General features: G+C 46.2%; 1 protein-coding gene across 23 annotated transcripts in view; it reads left to right on the top strand.

Moving 5' to 3' along the window:
• Positions 1-23,703, top strand: part of dlg1b (discs large MAGUK scaffold protein 1b) — a 93,048-nt gene that overhangs the window by 66,711 nt on the left and 2,634 nt on the right. For 10 of the 23 annotated variants that reach the window (XM_076295150.1, XM_076295130.1, XM_076295131.1 and 7 more), the window contains 17 exons: positions 104-154; positions 2,860-2,984; positions 3,456-3,625; positions 4,611-4,747; positions 4,906-5,050; positions 9,341-9,467; positions 12,450-12,606; positions 13,125-13,227; positions 15,555-15,669; positions 15,954-16,130; positions 16,958-17,024; positions 19,631-19,730; positions 21,396-21,437; positions 22,478-22,528; positions 22,644-22,745; positions 22,895-23,067; positions 23,477-23,586. In XM_076295150.1, coding sequence (XP_076151265.1) covers positions 104-154; positions 2,860-2,984; positions 3,456-3,625; positions 4,611-4,747; positions 4,906-5,050; positions 9,341-9,467; positions 12,450-12,606; positions 13,125-13,227; positions 15,555-15,669; positions 15,954-16,130; positions 16,958-17,024; positions 19,631-19,730; positions 21,396-21,437; positions 22,478-22,528; positions 22,644-22,745; positions 22,895-23,067; positions 23,477-23,586 — 1,952 coding nt within the window. Of the gene's footprint in view, positions 1-103; positions 155-2,859; positions 2,985-3,455; positions 3,626-4,610; positions 4,748-4,905; positions 5,051-9,340; positions 9,468-12,449; positions 12,607-13,124; positions 13,228-15,554; positions 15,670-15,953; positions 16,131-16,957; positions 17,025-19,630; positions 19,731-20,136; positions 20,171-21,395; positions 21,438-22,477; positions 22,529-22,643; positions 22,746-22,894; positions 23,068-23,476; positions 23,587-23,703 lie in introns of all 23 variants that reach the window. The other 13 variants (XM_076295138.1, XM_076295137.1, XM_076295141.1 and 10 more) reach the window with 3 other exon arrangements.

The raw sequence follows: 23,703 nt of genomic DNA on the forward strand, positions 1-23,703 counted from the left end.
GTTACAACTGCTGGAAATGACCAAGATATGTGACTGAAGACTGACTCTCTCTCTCTCTCTCTCTCTCTCCCTCTCTCCCCCTCTCTCTCTCTCCCTCCCTCAGGTCAATGGAACAGAGGCAGATTATGAGTATGAGGAGATCACGTTGGAGCGGGTAAGTCCACTGGACTCATATAGGGCTCTTCTCACCTCGTCTGTGTAATGACATGCTTGATATGCACGCTCGGAGCAGCTCCACGGGCCCCTGCATCAAATGGCATGAGACTCCTCTCCTGTTGCCTCTCGCGCCTCAATTATATAGCCGACACGTTACCGCAGGGCTGCCCAAACAGTAGGTAGCCGCCATATGTGCACTGACCCGCCTGAATTGGTTTTACTTCACATCCCAGAGACACGTGTGAAGGTCAAATTGTTGGACTTCAAATGGTTACGGTTATGGAAGTGTCCAAAGCGGCTTACAGAATATGAACATTACAATAGTTAAAATTAACAGTAAAAACGTGTTAAAAAGTTGTTAAGCCTACATTAAGCAAATTAGTAATAATAAGAAATTATCAAGTGGTTGGACTTCAAAAGTGCATTCTATAACATTCTCTGTGCAGAGTAGGCTTGATGGTGTTTTATGCCCCCAACGTCGTCTTCCAGCGCTGCCACTGTCGACTTAAAGGCACCTTATCCTAACCCTAACCTTAACCATAGCGCCTTCCAGGCAGCGCTGCCTTGAAGACAAGAACAAGACTTAAAACACCAAGAAACGCAGAGCTCAGCTCTATACCCATCAGAATTCAGGACCTGTTACTTCTATCAGCAATCACAGTAAACACTAGTGTTCCATAGGCAGCCTGTTCCAACAACCATACTGTACATGCCTATGCCATAACACTACCTCCACAATGTTTGAGCGATGATGTGGTATGTTTTGCATCATGAGACGTTCCTTTTGTTCTCCATGCTTTTCTCTTACCATCATTCTGGTATAAGTTAATCATCTGTCCAAAGAATCTTGTTCCTTGTTTTCTGGTCTAGTCTAATTTGGCCTTACTGTTCTTGAGTTTCTGTTTGCACCTTATTGTAAACCCTCTATTTGTATTCATGTAGGCATCTCTTGATTGTAGACTTTGATAATGATAAGAGTGTCCTTGACTTGGCTAGATGGAAAGAATTCTGCTACCATCTGAACTCTATGGTCATCCAGGCCTTTTAGCGTTGCTGAGCTCACCAGTGTGTGTTACTTCTTTTTAAGTACCAAACTGTTGACTTGGTCAGTCCTAAAGTTCCTGCTATCTGTCTGATAGTTTTGCTTAATTTTTCTCAGCCTAATTATGGCCTCTTTCACTTGCATCAGCTCCTCTTTGGACCGCATATTAAAAATACCAATGAACAGTCACCAAATGCAAATTTGTAAATGTTTGGAATGAACTTCAGAATCACAAGCGTTCCGTGTCACTGCTGGCCTTGACACTTTCTTGTCAGATAATTGCCCATTTACTTTTGAGCCTCAAAAATAGGGTGACGATATATAAAAATGGTTGTAATTCTTAATTGGTTAATGCAACCACTTCACTCAACCCCTTGAATTAAAGCTGAAAGTTCACACTTCAAGCACATTGTGATTGTGGCTAGACCCATTGTGGTGATGTACAGAGGAAAAATGATAAATGATAGTTTGTTGTCTTACTGTCCAAAGCTTCTTGAGAAGTGAGCTACTGCAGAGCAAAGATATCAAAGACCATACCAGCCAGCACAGACACCTCATGATCACTGTGATGTGGTATTTTGACGTTGTTGTTAATCTGCCGTTTCATCTGTCCTCGGAGTACTCTGAGACTTGGATGCAAAAGTATACGTGTTTGATGTCAGAGGATTTCACTAAATTTTTTTAACATGATTGTTTGGACTGACATCAGAAAGACAGTTCTCATGTTCATGTGTTTGGGAATCCCCTGCCGTCATGCTATTCCAATTGGAAAGTTCAGGAGAAAAAAAAACATGCTGATGAATATCATCTCTGCAAACTGTAGGGATATTTAGCATAAAGGAAACCAGAGAAAACAAACCATCTTTTAAGTGGTTTGAAGGAAAGGCATCTGTTGAATGATGGATTTTTTTCCGAGAGCACCACCTGCTTTTAGACAGGATTTCAATATGACGCCAAACCATTTTTTTTTTTTTATTTCACTAAAAGGCATGTGAGCCAAGCCAGCACTTTCAAGTGTGGACAGATTCTAGCATGGATTGTGAGAAGAATAAAATAGAGCAGCATCTTTCCTAGCACACACAGCTGAGTCTTAATCCCGCCGTTGCGCTTTTCCCTATTTTTTTCTTCTTTTTACTATCGTCTTCTATGTGACCTAATTCGGCTGTGCGCTCTCAAGTGCACATTATTAACTGCGCATAAATAAACAATGTTGCTCCGCAAGCTGCTGGGTGCGTCTCTCTGTCTCAAGCTCAACACATCCGAGGGATGGGGGGGGGGGGGCTGCATTCTAATTTCTCCTCCTTTGATCGTTAAAGCTCAAGAAGCTTTTCTGTGATGTTTCACCACCTGGAATGAGAGCTCAGCCCAAGTTATTTTGCTCCCTTTGGAATAAGAGATTGTCCTCGTAAACATGTTGTCGTAGAATTAAGGAAATATATACCATTAAACACTTTAGCTTAGTTTGGAGTCACGTTTACATTTTTTTTTAATATTATTATTTCATTTATATAATTTATTTTATATTATCATTATTTGTATCATTACAGATCAGACAACCAAAGCCCCTTTTCCTGTTATACATGTGTGTGTGTGTGTGTGTGTGTGCACATATGTATGCATACAGTATGTGTATGTTTATATGGTGATTTTGTTTTTTGTAGGGCAACTCGGGCCTGGGCTTCAGCATTGCAGGGGGAACGGATAACCCCCACATCGGCGACGACCCCAGCATCTTCATCACCAAAGTCATCCCCGGGGGGGCGGCAGCGCAGGATGGCAGACTTCGGTGTGTGTGTGTGTGTGGGGGGGGGGGGGGGGGGGGGGGGTCAGAGTGGAGCAGTAGCAGCAGCAGCAACAGTCCCAGGTGCTGGAGCAGGTGACCGTGGCAGCAGAGCAGTGCAGCGTGGGGTCGGGTCAGGCCAGGCCCAGCGCTGCTCTACTTCCTCTGCTTGTGTCAGGGTGTGCTGCCCACAGGGCTGATAGGTGGATGAGTGGGTCGAGTGAGTGCAATGAGTGTTGTGTGGTGGTGTGTTAATGTGCATTTGTGTGTAGTAATATGTCTGTGTGCATTAAGCATGTGTGTGCATAGGTAAATACATAGCTATAAATGTATCCAAGTGCAGGGTGGCATAGAACAGGCCTTTGTAGTTAGCATGTATTTGTGTATTTGTGTGCATGTGAGCGACTTGGATATCTTAGTGGTTAGTGGAGTGTAGTAGTCTTAACGTGTGTGTGTGTGTGTGTGTGTGTGGTACAGGGTAAATGATGTGATCCTGAGGGTGAACGAGGTGGAGGTGCGTGACGTGACCCACAGCAAGGCAGTGGAGGCGTTGAAGGAGGCCGGCTCGCTAGTACGACTATACGTGCGCAGGAGAAAGTCGGGCAACGACAAGGTGGTGGAGATCAAGCTGGTCAAAGGACCCAAAGGTACAGTCTAACATCTCTCTCACTTGCTTGTCATCTCTGAGCCAGTCGAGAGATGGGGTTTCTCTCTCTCTCTCTGTCCCTCTTCCTCTCTCTCTCTCTGTTTTCACGCTCCTGTCTAAACCAGACACTGGTTGAAGCAATAACACAGCTGGTGAAACAACAATGGGGGAATTTTATAGAATTTTAAAATGGAGGAATTTTATAGAATTTTAAAATGGGGGAATTTTATAGAATTTTAAAATGGGGGAATTTTATAGACTGTGTTAAACACTCGGGTCTTCAAGTTGGATCATCACTGGATAATGACTGTTGAAGGGATTTTGGCCTCAGTGACATCAATGCTTTATCATTACATTGGTATAAAGGTCCAGCCCTGGTCTCTGACTTGTGCTCAAGGCCAAGCTGTATCTTTTCTCACGGACTGTCACACAGAGTATGGACATCAGGAGGCTGGAGGATAATGCCTCATCTGCTGAAACACAGAAATTGTTTTTTTAAGACATGTCATTTGGTGGCTGTGAAAACGAATTAAGTGGTCATCCGAAAGCACAGGCTTTCGCTGTGCATCCTTGTGTCTGATTCCCTGCTGCGATGCGTGTCGGCACATAATCAGGACACAATACGCACATGTGATAATTAATAAGATGCTGCAATAAAAAATCACCTCTGCAGATTAATGTCCGTGTCAGGGCTGGGATCTGTCGTCCGGGATTTGGCCCTTGCAGAGATTTGCCTTTTCGTCTTGTCTAGGCAGCTGCTCCGATGCCCCCATCTCATTACCTCAACATCTCCTGCTCACACTTTTTTTTGTTTGTTTGTTTTTCATATTGCGATTGCAGTAATTATGCTACTGTTTGATCATCAGCATAAAAGGGGCCTGTTTTTGACATACATTTTTTTTTGAAGTACATTTTTAACAAGCAAATTATTTTGTCTGTTAATAGTCTGTTTATAGTTGTCTGTCTGTCTGGATTTGTTGTTTCAGGGCTTGGCTTCAGTATAGCAGGCGGCGTAGGTAATCAACACATCCCAGGGGACAACAGCATTTACGTCACCAAGATCATAGAGGGAGGAGCCGCGCACAAAGATGGCAGGCTGCAGATAGGAGACAAGCTTCTGGCTGTACGTGCGGCTTCTTCTTTTCAGTCGTTTTACAGACTGCTTTACAGAACTGCCTAAAGTGCTGTTTTGTTAACAATTTCTCTTTTCTTGCACTGTGTGTGTGTGTGCGCGTGTGTGTGTGTGCTTGCGTGCGTGTGCTTGGGTGTGTGTGTGTGTAGGTGAATAGCGCCTGTCTAGAGGAGGTGACCCATGAGCATGCCGTGACTGCCTTGAAAAACACCCCAGACGTGGTCTACTTGAAAGTGGCAAAACCCAACAGTGTCTTCATGAACGACAGCTTCGCCCCACCGGACATCACCAACTGTGAGTGATCGTACCGCCTACCCCATGTTCCATCCCCCCATCTCCTTTACCAGTCTCACATGCAGTCTTTGGGACTGAGGCTGTCCATAGTCCACAATAAAGGCTTCTGGTGTTTTCTGCAGCTGTCATGCTAAACCAAATCTGACATCTGTCAAGGGAATATTTGAGAATTTTGCATCATTACAATTAATTCCCAGTTGCAAAATACATCTTAAACTCAAGCTGTGCAAGTATGTTGTTTCATGTAGGTAAGTGTTGAGCTCTAATTTTTTTATTTCTTTATTTTGTTTTAATATATGAATTGCGGTCCCTCTTCACATGCTGTTGGTGTGCACCTAGTAGTGCTTGGAGAGCAAAATCCAAACCAATGCCTGTAAATAGAAAACCAGAGCTGCTGTGCCACCATAGTTCAGTTGTGGGGGTGGTGATTTGTAGAGAGGAAAGAAAAACAGAAACAGCTGAAAAAAAAAACAGCAGGACCAGGCGTTCTACTGCATTTCCTGGTAGGTGCTGACAAGCGTGTCAGATTGGTTCTGTTACAGCCTGCTGATTGGCCAGTGTTGAGGCCACTGATTGATCTGTGGCCTCTCCCAGTCTGGCCCGAGGCAGCACTAACCGCATGCCGAGCAGAGCACACAAGCGTTATCGATTACTCATGTCTGAAGGTCCCACCCCTGCAGCCATTAGGACAGGCAGAACTGCCAGCAGGGGAGGGTGGAGGTGGATGTCACTCTTTTCAACCTCTATTAGCTCATGAGTTTCATGGCATAAACACACTCCTGACATTGCACAGTTTGGACTAGCATAGATTATCAACACATGTCTGATCGACACAAACTCAGCGTGGGAGCTGACTGGATTGTGTGTGTGTACAAATACAGCAAAGGCACCCATTAGCCATTCCTATTTTCTTTACTTAGGAAAGTAAACCAAGCTGAATGAGATGACAAGATAGTGAATGGCATGATGGCACTCATGTGAAATACTGCTCATTATTGTGATGTAAGGCTGCGTAACTGATTGGAGCTCATTCCATAGTCTCCTGGGAGAGCTGTACATTTAGCAAAGCCAGATAAATGGCCTGTAGGATCTACCGAGGTTGTTAAGAGTGTTGTGAGTGGCGTGAACGACAAATGGCTTTGGATTAGTGAGTGCGTTGATGTGACAGTGTTTTAGCTTGTCGTTACTTACCAATGTGGTAAACAAAACAATCAAACAAGACATGAAGATTAATATTTATGGCTTCGACATAATACCCGCCTTCACCCTGCCACCAGCTGCGGAGTGGTGCGTATATTAGTGACTTGAATAATTACGTGAAGGAGTGCATCACTTTAACTGTTATTTCATTAGCCAACGTACGTGCGAGTCGCGGTTTGAAAGCAGCATCTTCATCTTCATCTTCATCTCCATCACCACTCCTCTGACTACTCCAATCAGGCACCTTTCATCTTCAAAATAAAAGGTCCATTCTCCAGTGTGTGGCTGCTTTGGTTCTATGAAAGGGGTGGTGGGAGCGTGGTTTGAAAGGGGATAGGGGTGGGGGGCTGATTTGAAAGCGGGGGTGGGAGGGTGGTTTGAAAGGGAGAAATAGGCCCTTGCTGCCCACAACTCGTTTTATGCACATTGGGTTTGGGACCCAAGGTCTCCTTTGATCTCTTTGAGCGATCATGATGACTTGCACAGAATAATGGCACTGCATTAGACACAGTTTCATAATGAAATTAAATGGATGAAGGCAGTGGATCTTCATGGAGCAGCCTGGAGGTTTTACTGGAAAAAAACAAATGACAACAGCAACAAAAACTGGAAGACTCTGTGCCATTTTTAACACCTGAGGGTTGTGGTCACACAAATTCTGCTAGAAAAATGGAGTATGTATGATTCATGATGCACATCTGACAACTATAGACTGCAGTACAGACTGGAGAGATGCTTTCACACAGGAAGTTGAATCCAGGCCAGTTTGTAACTGTGAGTCCTGTGAATGTCTGTGTAATTGACAGGATTTCACTGCCCCCGTGGTAGCTAGCTCATCATCATAACGATACCTCGTCTAGCATTAGTTTGCTTAATGACCAGGGCCCTTTGCTGCCATCAGACAAGGATGTTGCGCAGTGCTGGCTGGAAGGCGTGAAGGAGAAAGGACAAATTCAATCACAGCCCCCAACCACGTGCTGCTGAAGTGCTGGTATTGCTAATCCAAGGCAGCAATATCCTAATGCACAGCAGGGTGCAATATGCGTAATGGTTGGGGCCAGAGGTCCCAGGGACCAACTGTAGCCCTGGTTCATGAAGGAGGAGCAGTGCCCACAAAGCCGCAAAATCCAAACGTCAGAGCCCTGGGTCTGAATTGGTTTTCTAGTCAAGTTTTTAATTTTACTAAATGACCAAGGGAAAATACACTACTGAGGAAAATTTGGACTGAAATGTGGAAGGCAGTCGTGAAGTCAAGTATCACACTGGATGACATCAATGTGAAGTTCCTCTTTGTAATGTCCCCTTATACAGGTACTGTATAAATGGCCATGTGAGCAATTGTTTTCTCTTGATGCTGCAGTCATGCAGTGGCTTTGCCCTGATCCAACCTGGCCAATGTAATGCGCTGTGTTTTTGTCTTTGTGCCATTTTTGGTATCACTTTGACAAATGTTTCTGTTGCCTCCTGTCAGTCCAGACGTGTGCAGTTTGACTGTCGTGACATCCATCTGATTGATAGAGTCAGTGTATTGTTCAAGGGAGCGCTCATCTGGGAAGATTATATATATTTTTTTTATAACCCTGCCCAGGCAGCAAGCGTGCATTCCACCATCTGTTAGCCTTTTCTGTTTCCCCCCCTCCATCCTGGTGGACTGCCCGCGGGTAAAACGAGGTCCTCGCTAAGCCCTGCTCTGTGACCGACACAGTCCAGCATTGCACAGCACGTCACTGACAGATCTCTGCTGGCTCGAGTCATGACTCTCCGCCTGGCCCTCGCCACTGCCACGATGCCACCCCATGGAATCACCATGTACAAGCAGTCAGGCTCAGGCTTAGCCATCTGTTTGATTGACTGGACAGAGCAGTGTTTTATACTGTATTCTTTTTTTGTTGTCTTTGAAAAACAAAGGATGTGTGAAAATGCCACAAAGCCGAGGCAAAACGCAAACCAGAACTGGTTGTAATTACATGGCACAAGGATGGCAGCACAAAAATTACCATTTATTTTTGCTGCCAGTTTGATGTCATGAAGGTGTTTATTTTTTCTTTTTTTTCAGTATCCACACCAGTGCCTCCCAAATGTTTCTCACGTCCTCTCTCCCAGCTGTGTCCCAGACCACCTCCCACGCTAAGCTACGTGGCTCCCTCACTGACTAAATGTGTGAAAAACAGGGTGCCGTCAGCATCAAGCAAGTGATGATCTTAATAATTGGAAAAAAAAGTGTTAATCTGTATGCAGATTTCTCCGCTGTCTGCTGGCCCATGGCTCTCTGCTGCTTGCACTAGCGTCACAGATAGTCCAGTGGGCTGTGAAAACGGTAGAGCTAGTGCGTTAGCAACCGTGGCACGCTAGCCGTCGCTCACTTAGTCACTGTGCCGTGCCACGTTGCGCAGTGCCACTCGCGACCGAGTCCCCAGCCTCCTCCAGAAAAGCTCCCAGCCCCACTTAAAATCATTACATCACGTCGCAAATGGGCTGCGTAGTCTAGTTACATCAATGCTGGTTAGTCTCACAGTCACCACCAGCAATGGGCAGAGGGAGAAAGAAGGGTTTTGTGGGGGTGGGGGGCACATTTATAGCTCTCATTGAAATGCCTGCGTGTATTTGTGTGGTCATGGAGACTGTGTTTGTTTAGGGCTGGTAGAAAGAGAGTGTGTCCCCTGTGTGGGGTAGAGCCGTCAGGTCTCCGGGGGTGGTATTGCCCCCCCCAGGGTGCCGTCTGAAACAGGAGAGCAGGACCACACGGGGTGAGGTGAGAACAGGTCCAGACTGTGGATCACTTTCTGGCCTTCACAGAGCCAGCCAGGCTCATGACAGACATCCAGAGCTGCAAACATGTAGCACAGCTAAACATGATGCGCTAATATTAGCATGGAGTGTTTACTTTTTGTAGATGTACCTCCTCTCTGGATTTGTAGTGTGATATTTGAAACTGTTGTTCAACACTGCACGATATATATAAACCTTATATATATTGTAAAGCCTCTCTCTTTCCCTCTTTTTCTCTCTCTCTCTCTCACTCACTATCTATCTATCTCTCTCTTTCTCTTGCTCTCTCTTGCTCTCCTTCCTCCCACTTTTCTCTTTCAGCCTATACCCAACACGTGGAGAACCATATCACTTCCCCCAGCTACATGAGCCAGCCCCTGCCTCCCATCGCCAGCGGCCACTACTCGCCCACCCCCAAGGCCATGCTGGGAGATGACGACATCACCAGGTACTGTACACACACACACACACCTGATCACAAAGATGGTGCACTGATACGATAAATTCATACGTTTTCACAGACCACTGATCACCATAGGATTATATACACTAAAATGGCTATAAGTTTAATGTATTTAGCTGCAAAAAAGACATGTGTCCTTGTCAGACTCTGGGTGAGCAAACATTTAAATCCATTTAAATATATTCACCTTGTCCTCATGCAAAGCCCCATAAATGTTCCATTTAATCCCTTAAGGGCAAAGCAGCAGATTTATTGGTCGTTTATTTATCCTTTTATAGTATAGGGACATGGAATGTGCAGTGTGTAGATATACTTAATGAAACATTTACATTTTGGTTACATTTCTTGTATCGGGCAGGAACACGTAAATCCATTTCTCATAAGACACGAAACAGGCGAAGCGTGTTTCATCTTGCGCTGTACTTTTCAAATGTGTACAACAGGCTTCCTGGGATTGGTTGTCCTGTACTCGGAGTGGTTGTCCTGTACTCGGAGTGGTTGTCCTGTACTGTACTCCTGACGCTGGTGGTGGCAGCGTGGCGCACGGTGCTGGTTCTGCTAAAAGGCTCTTCATGTCGGCCCGTGTCTCTGGCTGTGGGAGATGTTGTGTAAAGTGGTGGTTGTGTAAGGGGGGGTGGGCGGCTCCCCATGGCTCCCTCTCACCCAGCGCTCCGCTCCTGGCACCACCGCAGGAAAGCAAGATAAAGTTATGAAAGATTTACAGATACGCAGCAGCAGAGGGGAGAGGCTCCATAATTTAAGCTCCCAAAGACCCCCCCCCCCTCTCTATCTTGCTCTGTTTTTTTTTTATATCTCCCTGTTTTCTCTAATGTTACTGGTCTCTCTCATCTCTCCCTTGCTCTGTTACTTTCCTGTTTTTTCTCTCCCTCTCTCTCTTTCTCTCTCCCCCTCTTCCTCTCTGCTTGTCTGGCAGCATCCGGCACCTGCTCAAGGTCGTGCCGTTTTTCTTTATCGCAGCGCCCCTCAGTGCAGCCTGCCCTCGTATGATAATAGAATGGAGTAACTGTCAGTCAGAGTGAACTACGGCTCCGCTCCCAATCCACTCCTCCGCCCAGGGACCTTGGGAGCGAGGGGGTGGGGGAGGGAGGGAGGGAGGGAGGGGTGGGGGAGGGAGGTAGGGGTGGGTGGCAGGCCGCCGACGGCACCAGTCAAGGCAGCGAGGGGCGAGGAGATAGGAGCTCCGACGGGCCATGCCATTCATCCTGTCCCTCGCCAACCAGGCATGACTCCATTCCATGCCAATTTAGGGCTGGTTGTAAATCGGGAGGAGGGGAGTGCTCAGAGGTGGCACCATTTTAATCAACCTTATTGTGGGCTTGGGGACGGCTAAGACAGGGTGCAGGAGCTACCGGGTGGGGATGGTCAGGTGGAGGATGCTTTATAGCGTAGGCGGGTGCGGTGGAGATGGCAGAGAACTATTAGGGGAGTTTTGAGTCTGTCTTTGTGTTTCTTTGTAGAGTCAGTTATGAAATCCACATGCTTGTTTAAGTTGAAGTTTTTTGTGCCGCTTCCTTATAATTTTTCCGGAAAGGCTAGGTAATTGAGCTCATCTCCTCCACTCATTCAGTGTGGCTGTGCCATGGTGGCACGATGTGTTGAGAGATGAGAGTGGGCAAATATTTGGACAGATGGCCAGTCACTAGTGAGAAAAGTACTTCCCATCCATCTGTCTGTCCATCTATTTCTCCCTTCTCTCTCTCCCCTCCTCTCTCTCTCTCTCTCTCTGCCCTTTTCTCCCCCTCTTTTCTCCTTTTTTTCTGGTTTCGGGTGACATGCGTTTTGTGAGCACTTTGCTACCCGGAATCCACTTTAATGAGAGGATTTGCTCTGCTCAGAAAAAAAAGGCAAAATCTCCAAGGACGTCACACCGGATCTCCAAATGAAATAAACACATCCTAGTGTTGGATACACTCACTTGCATATGAAAACAACATACTAGGCAGCCTGACCAGACCTAAAATGAGGCTGGCTGAAGCACACTGGATGTCCATTTATAGTATTTTGCCAGGGTGTCAAGCCACTTAAGAGAGTTTGACCAAAATGAACAAATAAGATTGTTGAAAAAGATGAAATCAATTATCCATTTGGATACAGTGAGGCCATTTTTGACCTCTCCCATGTACTTTTCTTGTGTTTAGACACGTCAAACAGAGACCAGCATCCTATTGACTGATCAAATGGCTCTACGTCACAGAAGATTTATTTTATTATTGTGCGTTGGTTATGACACCATGCAGTCGTAATCGCTCACTTTGTGTGAGTTAATCTGCGACTTTACAGTGACGCTGTTTGGCTGGGCTTAGATGGCAGTGCTCTGTAGGTCTGGTTGGCTCTGGTCGTTATGTGTGTGTGTGTGTGTGTGTGTGTGTGGTTATTAGAGCTGTGACACTGACTGAGTTAGACTGCCCTCTAGAGGCCACCAGTGGGAAAAACAAATTGCAGTCAAAAGAGCAGAAGAAAAACAGCTCGCGGGGAGATCGATACGTCCTCTGTTATCCTGCACACACCCTTGTCATTCCTCCTCCAGGCGAAGGGCATTTTGCAGCACAGGAAACTCATCTGCAGGAAGACAAGAGATAACAGCACAGATTACCACTGCCAACAAAAGCCAGCGCAGATCCCAATCACTTTTAATAATGTAACAGAGGCCCTTATCAGTAGTCATCTACAGGACAGAGATGCTGTCAGCCGGGGAGCTCTCTGGAGCCCAGCCCTTTTGCATGCGCTTCCCTGGACCAGAATGGAGTCACGAATGCTTCCCTGGTGTTTGTGAGGTGGTTAGAGGGGTTGCTGTGCAGCTGTCCTGTACTCTGCCCGAGAGCCAAGGGGCACCAGGTCGCTCAGAGTCTCGGGACGCATTTGCACGTCTGCCCTCTTTGTGCCCGCTGAAGCGCTAATCCCTACCCTGACGCCTGCGCTAATCCCTACCCTGACGCCTGTCCACAGGGAGCCCCGTAAGGTGGTGCTGCACCGTGGCTCCACGGGGCTGGGCTTCAACATCGTGGGCGGAGAGGACGGAGAGGGCATCTTCATCTCCTTCATCCTGGCCGGAGGCCCCGCTGACCTTTGCGGAGAGCTGAGGAAAGGGGACCGCCTGGTGTCTGTGAGTGATGTCCCCAATACCCCTCTACACACACACACACACACACACACACACACACACACACACACACACACACACACACACACACACACACACACACACACAACCAATACTTCCCTCTGAATTGCATCACCTGTCCTAAACATAAACTATCCATGTTATAAACATACTAATTCAGCTCCCCACACTTGTATAGTTTATCAGAAGTTTCTATTCCTGCTATATGTTTGTGTATTTGTCACCCCTTTAATCCTTTTTCTACTACTGTTGATTGTCTACGTAAATGTAAATGTTAAACAAACAACATACATTAGTTGCCAGTTAAAGTGGTTTTCGTGGTATTATTGTAAACATACAGTCTTCACTCTAGAATAAGATTTCACTCTTTCCCCCATCCCATGAGATTGTGAGGGGTGAAATTATGAGTCTCTGTGTGTATGTACATGCTTGTGTGAATGTGGTCTGGAGCTTGGTGTGTTGTGTGTGATGTTGAAGGTGTGTGTTGCATGGTTCTGTAGGTAAATGGAGTGAACCTGTGCGACGCCACTCACGAGCAGGCCGCCGCGGCGCTCAAGAACGCCGGGCAGACGGTCACTATCGTGGCCCACTACAGACCAGAGGGTGAGTTGAGCACATGTATATCTACACCCACTTCTGCACTCACATTATGCTGCTAACACCCATCATGACTTAATAGAGAGGTACTGCACACACCACACAGTCAAGGAAATAAACATGCTGTAGCATTTGCATCTCAGCTGTAATGTTGTCAGCTGTAATGTTGCTTAGGTGCCAGCCAGTAGCGTGGAAGCGAGGCAGAGGATGGTGCAGCTCCTTCCTCAGTGCCGTCATCGCTGGGCACGCGACTGTGGCTTTGCTCTGGGTTTCTGTAGAAGAGGAGCTGACAGGCAAGAGCTGGCTGACACGAAACCCTGTCTTGATGTTGCACGCAGACTTCCTGCTTGAAGCAGTTTCACTTCAGAAACTGCCCGTTTGCGGTCCCCTGCGTCTGCCTCAGCACAGATAGTACAGGCTGGGGTTTATGCTGACTCCAGCTGCATCTACCAGCTGGTGGGAGATGCACCTTCAGGCTCCGGAACACAGCATTCAACCCTCCTGCAGGGCAGGCCTTTGGTTCATGTGTATTATTTAGCCAGAAAGAGTCTGAAAGCCCAAAGTCTCTGCTTTCTTTTAAATATCAGTGGTTGCGACTGGACATATTTTTAAAGTACTTTTCAAGATTGGTACAGTAAGGATCAGTTAGATCTGATAGGTCTGATTCCCTGTCTGTGGGCTTGTGCTAGCATGTGCACATCTACTGTTGTGTGTGTGCTCTGGCCTTTGATGTGCCTTGCTGTAACCTGCTGAGACCTGAGCAGAACCAGCACAGACTTAACTGATGGAGAAGCAAGCAGAGAAACAGGGGAGAGTAAGATGGACTTTTGCACAGACAGGTAGAAGATCAGAGAGTGAAGTGAGGGCTAGAGAGAGAGAGATGTAGAGAAAGAATGTGGGAGCAGAGCTAGAGGGGAGGAGTGAGAAGAGGAGGAGGAGGAGGAGGGTAGGGTGAGGGCGTGTCCAGGAGTCTGCCGCTGCAGCGTGAGTGTGTGCCGTGCTGTGCTGTGCTGTGATCAGCCTGTCTGGGTCCTGCACTCTCTCTCTGTCCTGCTGGGGTCCTCCCGGTCACGGCACGCTAATGGGACATGCTCCAGCTTGGCCACTGACCGGCAGCCAATGAGTCTCTGGGACACGACTGTCCTGGTGCTTCTGTAAGTACTGTTTTATAGATGATGCCGAGACTGAAAGGGAATATCCTATTCGGGAAGGTGACTTTGTTTTCTGTTAAGTATTTAAAAGTATAGTAGTACACTGAGTGTATTTGAATGCATGTGGAAATGCTGTCTGCCTCATAAGCTGTGGTTTAGGCTTTGTGCGCTTTCTGCCAAGCTGTGGTCTTTTCACATCGTCTAGCTACAGCAGCTAAACTACTGGCATATGCAGCATGCTTTCCCATCACCACAATTCCTGGTCTTGAGGCAACAGACTCTTGTGGTCTTTAAAACATACCTATCAGTAGACATACATTTTCACTTTTTCCATGCATCTTTTGTGCTTTGTATGCAAAATGCTGTTTCTCCCGTTCGGTGTTCCGAGGCACCTGGTGGGCTTATCTTTGTTTGCGATGTTGTCTTGATGTCTCTTTTTATTTTGGCCCTCCTGGGGAATCCAACACCGTCACGTTCTCATGTTTCACAGCGTGATGTCATCATTCTTTCATCAGTGCCATCGTTTCGGTGCTCATAGTGCTGTAGGTGTATCAGGCTCTCTCTAGCTCGCGCCTACCACCACCCCTGAACGCCCCTCGCCCCCACTCCTCCCCCTGCGCTCCACTCTGATCCTCCATCAGCGGCCCTTGTGCTCCCTGCCTGTGGCCGCAACTCAGGTTACAGCCACGCGGTGTCCGCTCACTCTTTCCATCGGAATAAAAACTTAGGAGATCCTCTGCCAGGGCGCTTGTCGCTGGATCGCAGACCGCAGGCGCCGAGAGACGGGGATGGGGGGGGGGGGGGCAGCAGTGGAAAGGCCCTCCTCGGTTCTGGTGCTGGTTCCATTCTAGTTGCACAGATGAATCGCTGCAAAATGGATGAGCGGGTGTCATGTCTGTTCACTGATAAACAGACCAGAATACATTTTCCACCTCGAGATGGAGATGTGTTGTTTACACACACTATCTGCAACGTGATCTATTGTATTTTTTTATGATTTAAATTAAAAATGTTCACAGCAGCCGTTTTCCATACCTCTGTTTTTAAACTCTCACTGACACAGCCGACTCTGGTGACTTCTGTGATGCTGTGTGCATACTGATCTGAACTGAGACTATATTGGTCTGAAGACAAAGTGTGCATCTTGTGTGTGTGTGTGTGTGTGTGTGTATGTTGCTACAGAGTACAGCCGCTTCGAGGCCAAGATCCACGACCTGCGGGAACAGATGATGAACAGCAGCATCAGCTCCGGCTCCGGCTCTCTGCGCACCAGTCAGAAGAGATCGCTCTACGTCCGGTATGATGCTTACCCTCTCCACTACAGACATGTTGGTATACACCACCCTGAGTGAGACTGAAGACCGTGCACTGCACCACATATGGACTTTAATCATACATCACTTGCCCTTTTTTAGACTATACCTGTTTGTTTTCATACATGCGACAATGCCTTATGGCTGCTGTGTTTGGGCTCTTTTACTTCTGTTCTTCATTTCCAAGTTGTGCCTTGAACGTGTTGGGACACCGGGTGGTAGGTGATGAGGCTTGGTGTGCTAACTCACTGAGGTTTGTGTGTTGCAGAGCGCTGTTTGACTATGACAAAACCAAGGACTCTGGGCTGCCCAGCCAGGGCCTCAACTTTAAGTTCGGGGACATCCTGCACGTGGTGAACGCGTCCGACGACGAGTGGTGGCAGGCCCGACAGGTGACCCTGGACGGAGAGGTGGAGGAGCTCGGGGTCATCCCCAGCAAGAGAAGGTACGATTAGATGCTGAAAACGCTCTCTGTGCACTAAACCGTGGCTGAGCTGTGTGCTTAGGGTGCTGGACATGTGAAGACGTATTCAGATCAATACTTAATAAACAGATAATAATATCAATCAGACACTGTTCTAAGTAAAGCTGTATATTGCCACCTCTGTGTTTTCCTGTCAGCAGTTGACTCCTCTCAGAGTACATTGAGTACCTTGACTTTGTATGCATGATGCTAGCTTTTATTCAAGGCTCTGTAAGATAATATACCGTTCATCTACAGTACCAGTTCCTTATGCACGGCCCAAAATCTCCAATATGCCTAATAACTATTTATCAGTGCTGCAGTTGCCTCTGTAGGGATGCTAGCCATGTATGTATGTTTACTGCCTACCAGCTACATAGAACCACCAATCATCAATAAATTAAATTCACATATACCATATACCGTAATTTCCCAATTATTAGCCGTGGTTTATACATTGATTTTGCAAAGATTATTCAGCTATGAGGTTAATACACAGGGGCAGTTATTATGGTATTAATATTTTTTTTTTTTTTTTTTACTTGCATAAAACACTGTCCTGCGGGTTATACACAATGTGGCTAATACACAGGAAATTGCTGTATAAAAAATAAAAAATTCGCTACATGTTTACAATGGATCGATTTGAGATGATGTTGCTCAGCTCTCTTTAGTAAAATGCCATTATGTATAGACCTGTAGAAATATGTGTCCTGTGATAGAGGGGCTTGTGGGGATTAAAATACCTTAATGGAGGCGATCTCATGGGAAACCCTGTCCTGTGCCTTCTCTCCCTCCTCCCCCTGCAGAGTGGAGAAGAAGGAGAGAGCGCGGTTAAAGACGGTCAAGTTCAACGCCAAGTCACGAGACAAAGGGGTGAGTTCTTACATGCAGTTAGTGCACCACACTATACCATGACATGTGGATATACGTTGCAGTACTGTACATTAGGGAACTGTTTTTTAAATAGGGTTCACATTATATCAGGATTATATTTCATTGAGAACAGTTAATTCAGGCTTTTGAAAAGAAGGTAAAATTCAATTTGAGTAAATTTCTCACACATATCCACAATTTCACATTTAAAAGTTGTCCTTTTTTTAGTTACTTATCAGCTTAATTAATGACCAAGTGTATGGTTTTGATTGGTGTTGGTCATTCATTAGTCTACAATAACATGGCCATAAGTAATATATTTCTTCTTCACAACTAACATGAATCATTGTAATGATAAACCATTATGGCAGAAGTTGCTTTTTTTATTTACTATTTTTCACACAACCAAACTGCTATATTATCATATAATGGCTAGTGCTGTTATATCCTTGTGTAGATGTTATGTTGTGACGAAGAATAATAGTAAGTTATTATATTGATACCTGTAAGTATAAATCTCGATGTAGATAACTGTCAAAATCTTGATGTAGATAACTGACAGACATGGGCAACAACAAATAGCCTTTTGCATGTGTATTTCATACACATTATTTAGCTTGTTAGATTCATGGCAATACTTAAGAGTGGCAAACTGGAGAGAATGGTGTGAGATGGTAGTTATGTCAGCAGTACAGTGTTGAAAGTGATATAGATATGTTTCTAAGCATATCAGTGTAGTATGGAAAATGCCACATACACAAATTATAGAGTTCCAGCACCATTAATCATCAAACACTTTTAAAGTATTTTATAGTTTGACTGTTTGACAGGTTAACAAATAGGCATCAACCTGTCAGTGTTTCACAGCATTAGGCCTTGGATATCTCCAGACAGTGATGTCTGGTGACCCAGATCTACGTTCCTTTGTAGCCATGTTGACCTTAAGCATTCCCTTAATGGCTGAAAAGCCAGCTGTTTAGGTAGCCTATTAATGCACATTACTAGCTAGAAGTCAGCTGGGAAGCAGAGCTGGCCCTTTAACTGTTCCCATTGATATTAGACCACCCAGACAAGATTTCTGATGACCTCACTTCCTTCAGAATTCTAATTAGTATGTGCCTCCCCAGGAAATCTGTAATCTCTGTAAACACAAACATTGTCAGCACTCTCCACTTTGCCGTGATTATTATTTACACATCACTCTACACAAACAGCCATAAGCACCAAACTGTAAAAGCAGCCAATCTTCAGCGAGCACCCAGACACCTAAACACATGCTACTTGAGCCCATGTCTGTCCGGTTGTTATTCAGGATGTCATAGATTACCTTTTTGTAAAAGTACTGGTATTCCCCCCTGCCTATTACTTCTGGCCTAGTTCACAGCAGTCAGGCAGACTTACCGCACTAATCAGTCTAATAGATGAATGGTTCTGTCAGTCCTAACAGCATGCATTTGCTGAGTGTGTGTGTCAAGTTGCGACTGGCTGCGCCCATTTGGCTCACGGTTAAGTAACAGCACTTAAAAACCACAACAAGCTGAGGGGGTTGCTCCGCTCTCCAGCGACCTCCCTCCACCCCCTCCCCTCCACCCCCCCCCTCCCTGCGCACACCACCTAACCCTCCGACTGAGGCGCCACCACATGCATGACTGGAAGACGGAGGAGGACGGATACGCTTGCCATTGATGCCGGACTGCTCTTCTCCTCTGTCTGCTCTTTTGCTCCTGCTCTTTTGCAGATAAAACATTTCCTCTCCTTAACTTCTTCTCTATCCATCGCTCTCTACGTGAACGTTACGTTACGTTGACCTTTCCTATACCTTGACAGAGTGGGCAGTGTTATGGAATGGTGTGTGCACTTCTGCTGTCTGCAGTGTCACTGCCATTCCATATGTTATTTGGTAGTGACGGCCACACAATTCGGTTGTCTGGCCAACAGTGACACCTTTAGCCCAAGCATGCTCACCTTTCCTTTTTCTTCCTACGTGCATGCAAGTCTGTTCCCCAGCCACTATAAAAATCCTCAGCATTACGTTTTTTATACCTGCTCAACCTCCTCTTCTACTCCGCTTTACTCCCTTATCACTGTGTCTAGGCTGTTGAAGGCCTCTGGCCACGGCAATGATGGCTTGTTGTTATTGTTTTGGTTTGTTTGTTTGTTTGCACATCCTGCACACTCTGGGCTCCTTCTCCTGGCAGTGTGCTTAATGGCTGGACTGGTCACCTTAACCAATGCATGACGTGCCACAGTAGTGTCATACTGACCACCAGCAACAGCAGTCTCTCATACTAACTAATTCATCTCTTCTGTATCTATGAACTATTTCACAGACATAACAGCAAGAGCCAAAGCTTAGGCAAGAGACTATGTAATATCAGTGTAGTGTTGCTGTCCTACTTTTAGCCAAATTCAGTCAAGCAAAGCACAGGACTGTCTAGTAGCCAGTCCCTGTTTGTCCAGCAGGAGGAGTCCTAGAGCCAGTGACTCAGGTGACGGGTTTTCATCTTCATTTTCTCCATGCGATCATTAGACATCCCTCTTTCCCCCCCCTCCTTGTTTGTTTCTTTTGCCCTCCCTCCCTCCCTTTCCCCTTTTCTCTTCTTCAGCAGTCAATCAATGACAAGCGTAAAAAGAACCTCTTTTCCCGAAAGTTCCCTTTCTACAAGAACAAGGAGGCGAGCGAGCTGGAAACCAGCGATGTGGACCGTAAGTAGAGCACCGCCCTCTGCTGTTGACCCCAACCCCACCCATCCCCACACCTCAGTCACAAGCGTGCTGCAGAGACAGGGAGGCCAGGTCAGCAGGCAGGGAGTAGTGAACCGGACCAGGGGGGGGGATCAGCCCCCCTCTGCTCCCCCCCCCCCCCTCCACAAAAGCACAGCGGTCATCCTAGTATCAGGACCACAAGCGAGGTCTTGCAGTGACGTGGTCCTGAGAAGGCCCTGCCCGCTGTGTTGGAGGTGGGGTGGAGAGAGGGGAGTGGGTACGCTACCCGGAGCTGCTCCTACCCCACACCCCACCCCTGTGAGGAAGCTGCTCCAGTTTAACATGTGTGCTCTTGTGGTTGTCTGTTCTCTCTCCCGTTTGCTTCTCTCTGCTGACCGCTCCACAGGAGAACCCAGACGACATGCTCTCGAGAGGCCTGAGTAAGTCTCACAGCTCACCCCACCAACCCCCAACTCCATCTGGGACCGCACCGAAGCCCCCCACCCCCAACCCCACCCTCCCACCTTCATCACACCACTCCACACCACTCATTTTTTCTTTACTTTCTCCTCTTGTTTCTCTCTCTATCACACTCTCCTTTCTCTCTCTCTACTACAACAGAACAGCTAGAGATCTGTTAAGCTCATCTCCCCACAGTGTACCTCTCTGTGTCACATCATACCAAAAACACACACACAGACACACACACACACACACACACAGACACACACACACACACACACACAGACACACACACACACACACACACACACACACAACCACAAACTTCCACACACGTGTGCACTTTGAAACACACTCAGTGGTGGTTGGTGTCCCTTCACCAACTCTTGCTGACACTATTGGATGATGAAGGGCAGGCCTGCCCTCTCTTCCTCCCCTTCATCTCTCTGGCGCTCCTCCTTCTCTCTCCTGGCCTCATGAGTGTCCTGGTGGAGGGTAGACTTTTTGTCTCGCTGGCCTTAGGGTTCAACATGATGCCCACAATCTCCAAACAACACACACATACCATTGGTGTTTTTTAAGGCAAAGAATATGTGCAGCTAACCTAAATGTGGCCAGTGTATATTCATGTTTTTGAGTATATTTTGTATAGGGCAGTCTGGTCCATCTGACCCTAACCCAAACTGTGAGGGTAATGATTAGCTGGTGATCAATGCATGTTTTTTGGACATATGCTTGGTCATGTATAGCCTAGTGAGTTCAATTATTACTGCTGTATGCAGTTTCATCAGCAACTCAGTCTAGAGCAGTCAGTATGCATCATTGTCATTGGAACAGAGAGTCACTGTCTAGACAGAAAGGATCAACACTGAATAGATTGGCATATACTGTATTATCATCCCTGTATTGAATGTATTTTTGATATTCTTGTGTACAGACATGAAGGATTGAGTGTTTGAGGAGTGCTGTACACCTGCACATGTGCTGTACCTGTCTGATTAGAGCTATTGAGCTGCTAAAGCAGGCTAGAGCTCAGTGAGTGTGGAGCAGGCCACGTGAAGGGCCCTCTGCTGGTCAGGCCTTTGTAGTGCGCCTCATGGGTTGTCCTGACTCGGAGGTCCGCAGCTCTTGCGTGGTTATTGTGTCAGCATATCATTGTGGTTTTGGTGCTTACCATCCATCCCCCCTTTGTTGTGATTTCAGAGCATGTCACTTCTAATGCCAGCGATAGTGAAAGTAGTTACCGTAAGTCTCTCTGTTTTCCCCCCATTCATTTCCTCCCTTCATCCTGTCCTCTCCTCTTCCTCTCCTGCCTCCTATCCGTATGTTTGCGCTAACATTTTAAGATGACTTTCTCACACACACATAAATTGCAAATGTAAGTGTTGCTACAAACTAATTACTTTGGGAATGTGTATTTGGTAGCTAAACAGAAACAAATATCTGCAGTGAGTTTAGCAGTGAAGGTTCTAGAAGCCCAGGACTACACAGCTACTCTGATAGAAGTCGAAAATCAATCAGACGGGGGAAAAAAAGTACACCACATAGCCTGCCCACGGCTGTGGTCTCCATAGCAACAGTGCTCTCTTTCTCCTCTCTTCTCCCTGTCTCTCTCTTTCTCTCTCTTTCATGGGCTGGCCATGGCAGCAGGATAGTTCTACTGGATAATTAATATCCTGCCCAGCTCACTGGGCAACAGTTCAAAGCCACACTCTCTCTTTGTCTGAATAGGGCTCCAATCAGCGCTTAAATCATAATGTGTTTAATGAATGTGAGTTTAGGCCTCAGAATCCAGTTAATTGAACATTACAGTTACAGTTACATTGTGAATGTGCATTATGCAATGCAGCCTTCACAGAGAGTCTAAATGGAATTAGTCAAAATAACTAAATAAATAAATATTCACAGACTCGCAGCTTCTCCACAGTGTAGTAATAAACAAAAACAAAAAAACATGCCAGACTAACAACTAATGCAAAAATTCCGTTAAAGCCTGTTTTAACAAATAATAGCAAATTACGTTAATATTCACTTTTGGATAAAGAACTAATTCCTAATATCTGCACGTGCTGTTCACTGATAAACAAACTGGTATGCTCTGTAGCAATGCATGTTGGAGCACCAGCTCTCTTAAAAGAGAATCTGATCTGTGAGCACATCTCTGGCATGATTCCGGTGTTTTCACATCCAGACGTGTACGAGTCCCTGAATCCTATTTAGTGAAACAACTAGAGATAGCCTACAATGGTTTCCAGCTATGATAGTTTTTACATTTGTATTTGTAGGTGGCCAGGAGGAGTATGTGCTGTCGTACGAGCCAGTCAGTCAACAAGAAGGTGAGTCTTTCCGACTGTACTGTATGTGTGCTTCCTGTTATGAGTGGATAATTACCCATAGCTATCACTGGGCTGGAAGGAAAAAGAAATGACTTGACTGTATGCTGCTTTCCAGTGAACTACACACGCCCAGTAATTATACTGGGCCCAATGAAAGACCGCGTCAATGATGACCTGATATCAGAGTTCCCGGACAAATTTGGCTCTTGCGTACCCCGTGAGTATCTCCATTGGCCATCTCCCTACTTCCTCAACCCCTCACAGTTATGTTATATCATTTTGCACAGTATTTTAACTTTGAAATTTTGAACCAGTATTGCTCTCATGGTTAAGTAAGGGTTTTGTTTGCAACGCTCTGCATGCTAGATACGACCCGACCAAAGCGCGACTATGAGGTGGACGGCAGAGACTACCACTTCGTCATCTCCAGAGAGCAGATGGAGAAGGACATCCAGGACCACAAGTTCATCGAGGCGGGCCAGTACAACAACCACCTGTACGGCACCAGCGTGCAGTCAGTCCGGGAGGTGGCCGAGAAGGTGAGGCCGAGGGCATGACCCTCAGAGAGGAATCAGCCAATCGCTGTGGTGGACAGTGTGGGGAGGTGTGAAAAAGCTTACTCACAGGTTGAACAACAATCCTGGACGCCTCAAGTGACACGACTGGCAACAGTAACAACGTACCCATACCATTAGTAGCACACACTTACACACTCAGTGGTGCATGACTTTTGGACGAAATGTTAATATTGAAGCATTCAAGATGACCTTAACTACAGATACATTTATTTATTTAGCATAACACTTTTATCCAAAGACTGCAAATAATTTACTGGGCAAATGATAATAAGTTGTAGTATTCATGTGCTTGTGTGCTTATGTCAGTTGATGCTACTGACTGTGAGAATGAGTGGGATTCATGTGTCTGTTGTGCTCCCTCTGTCTGTAGGGCAAACACTGCATCCTCGATGTGTCGGGCAATGCTATCAAGAGACTGCAGGTGGCAGTGCTCTATCCCATCGCTATCTTCATCAAACCAAAATCAGTTGAAAACATTATGTGAGTCAGCCCCCCTCAACCAATAACAACATTTTTGTCATAAAAAGTGTTTTGTTGATGCGTGTTTGTGTTTTAGCTCATAAATGTCGTGATGATCTTTAATGAGATTAAATGGTT

Source organism: Alosa pseudoharengus, unplaced genomic scaffold (assembly GCF_046254945.1).
Source record: "Alosa pseudoharengus isolate Yale_2024_CS ecotype anadromous, Long Island Sound unplaced genomic scaffold, YU_APseudo_1.1 YU_APseudo_1.1_scf_2, whole genome shotgun sequence".
Lineage (NCBI taxonomy): Eukaryota > Metazoa > Chordata > Actinopteri > Clupeiformes > Clupeidae > Alosa > Alosa pseudoharengus.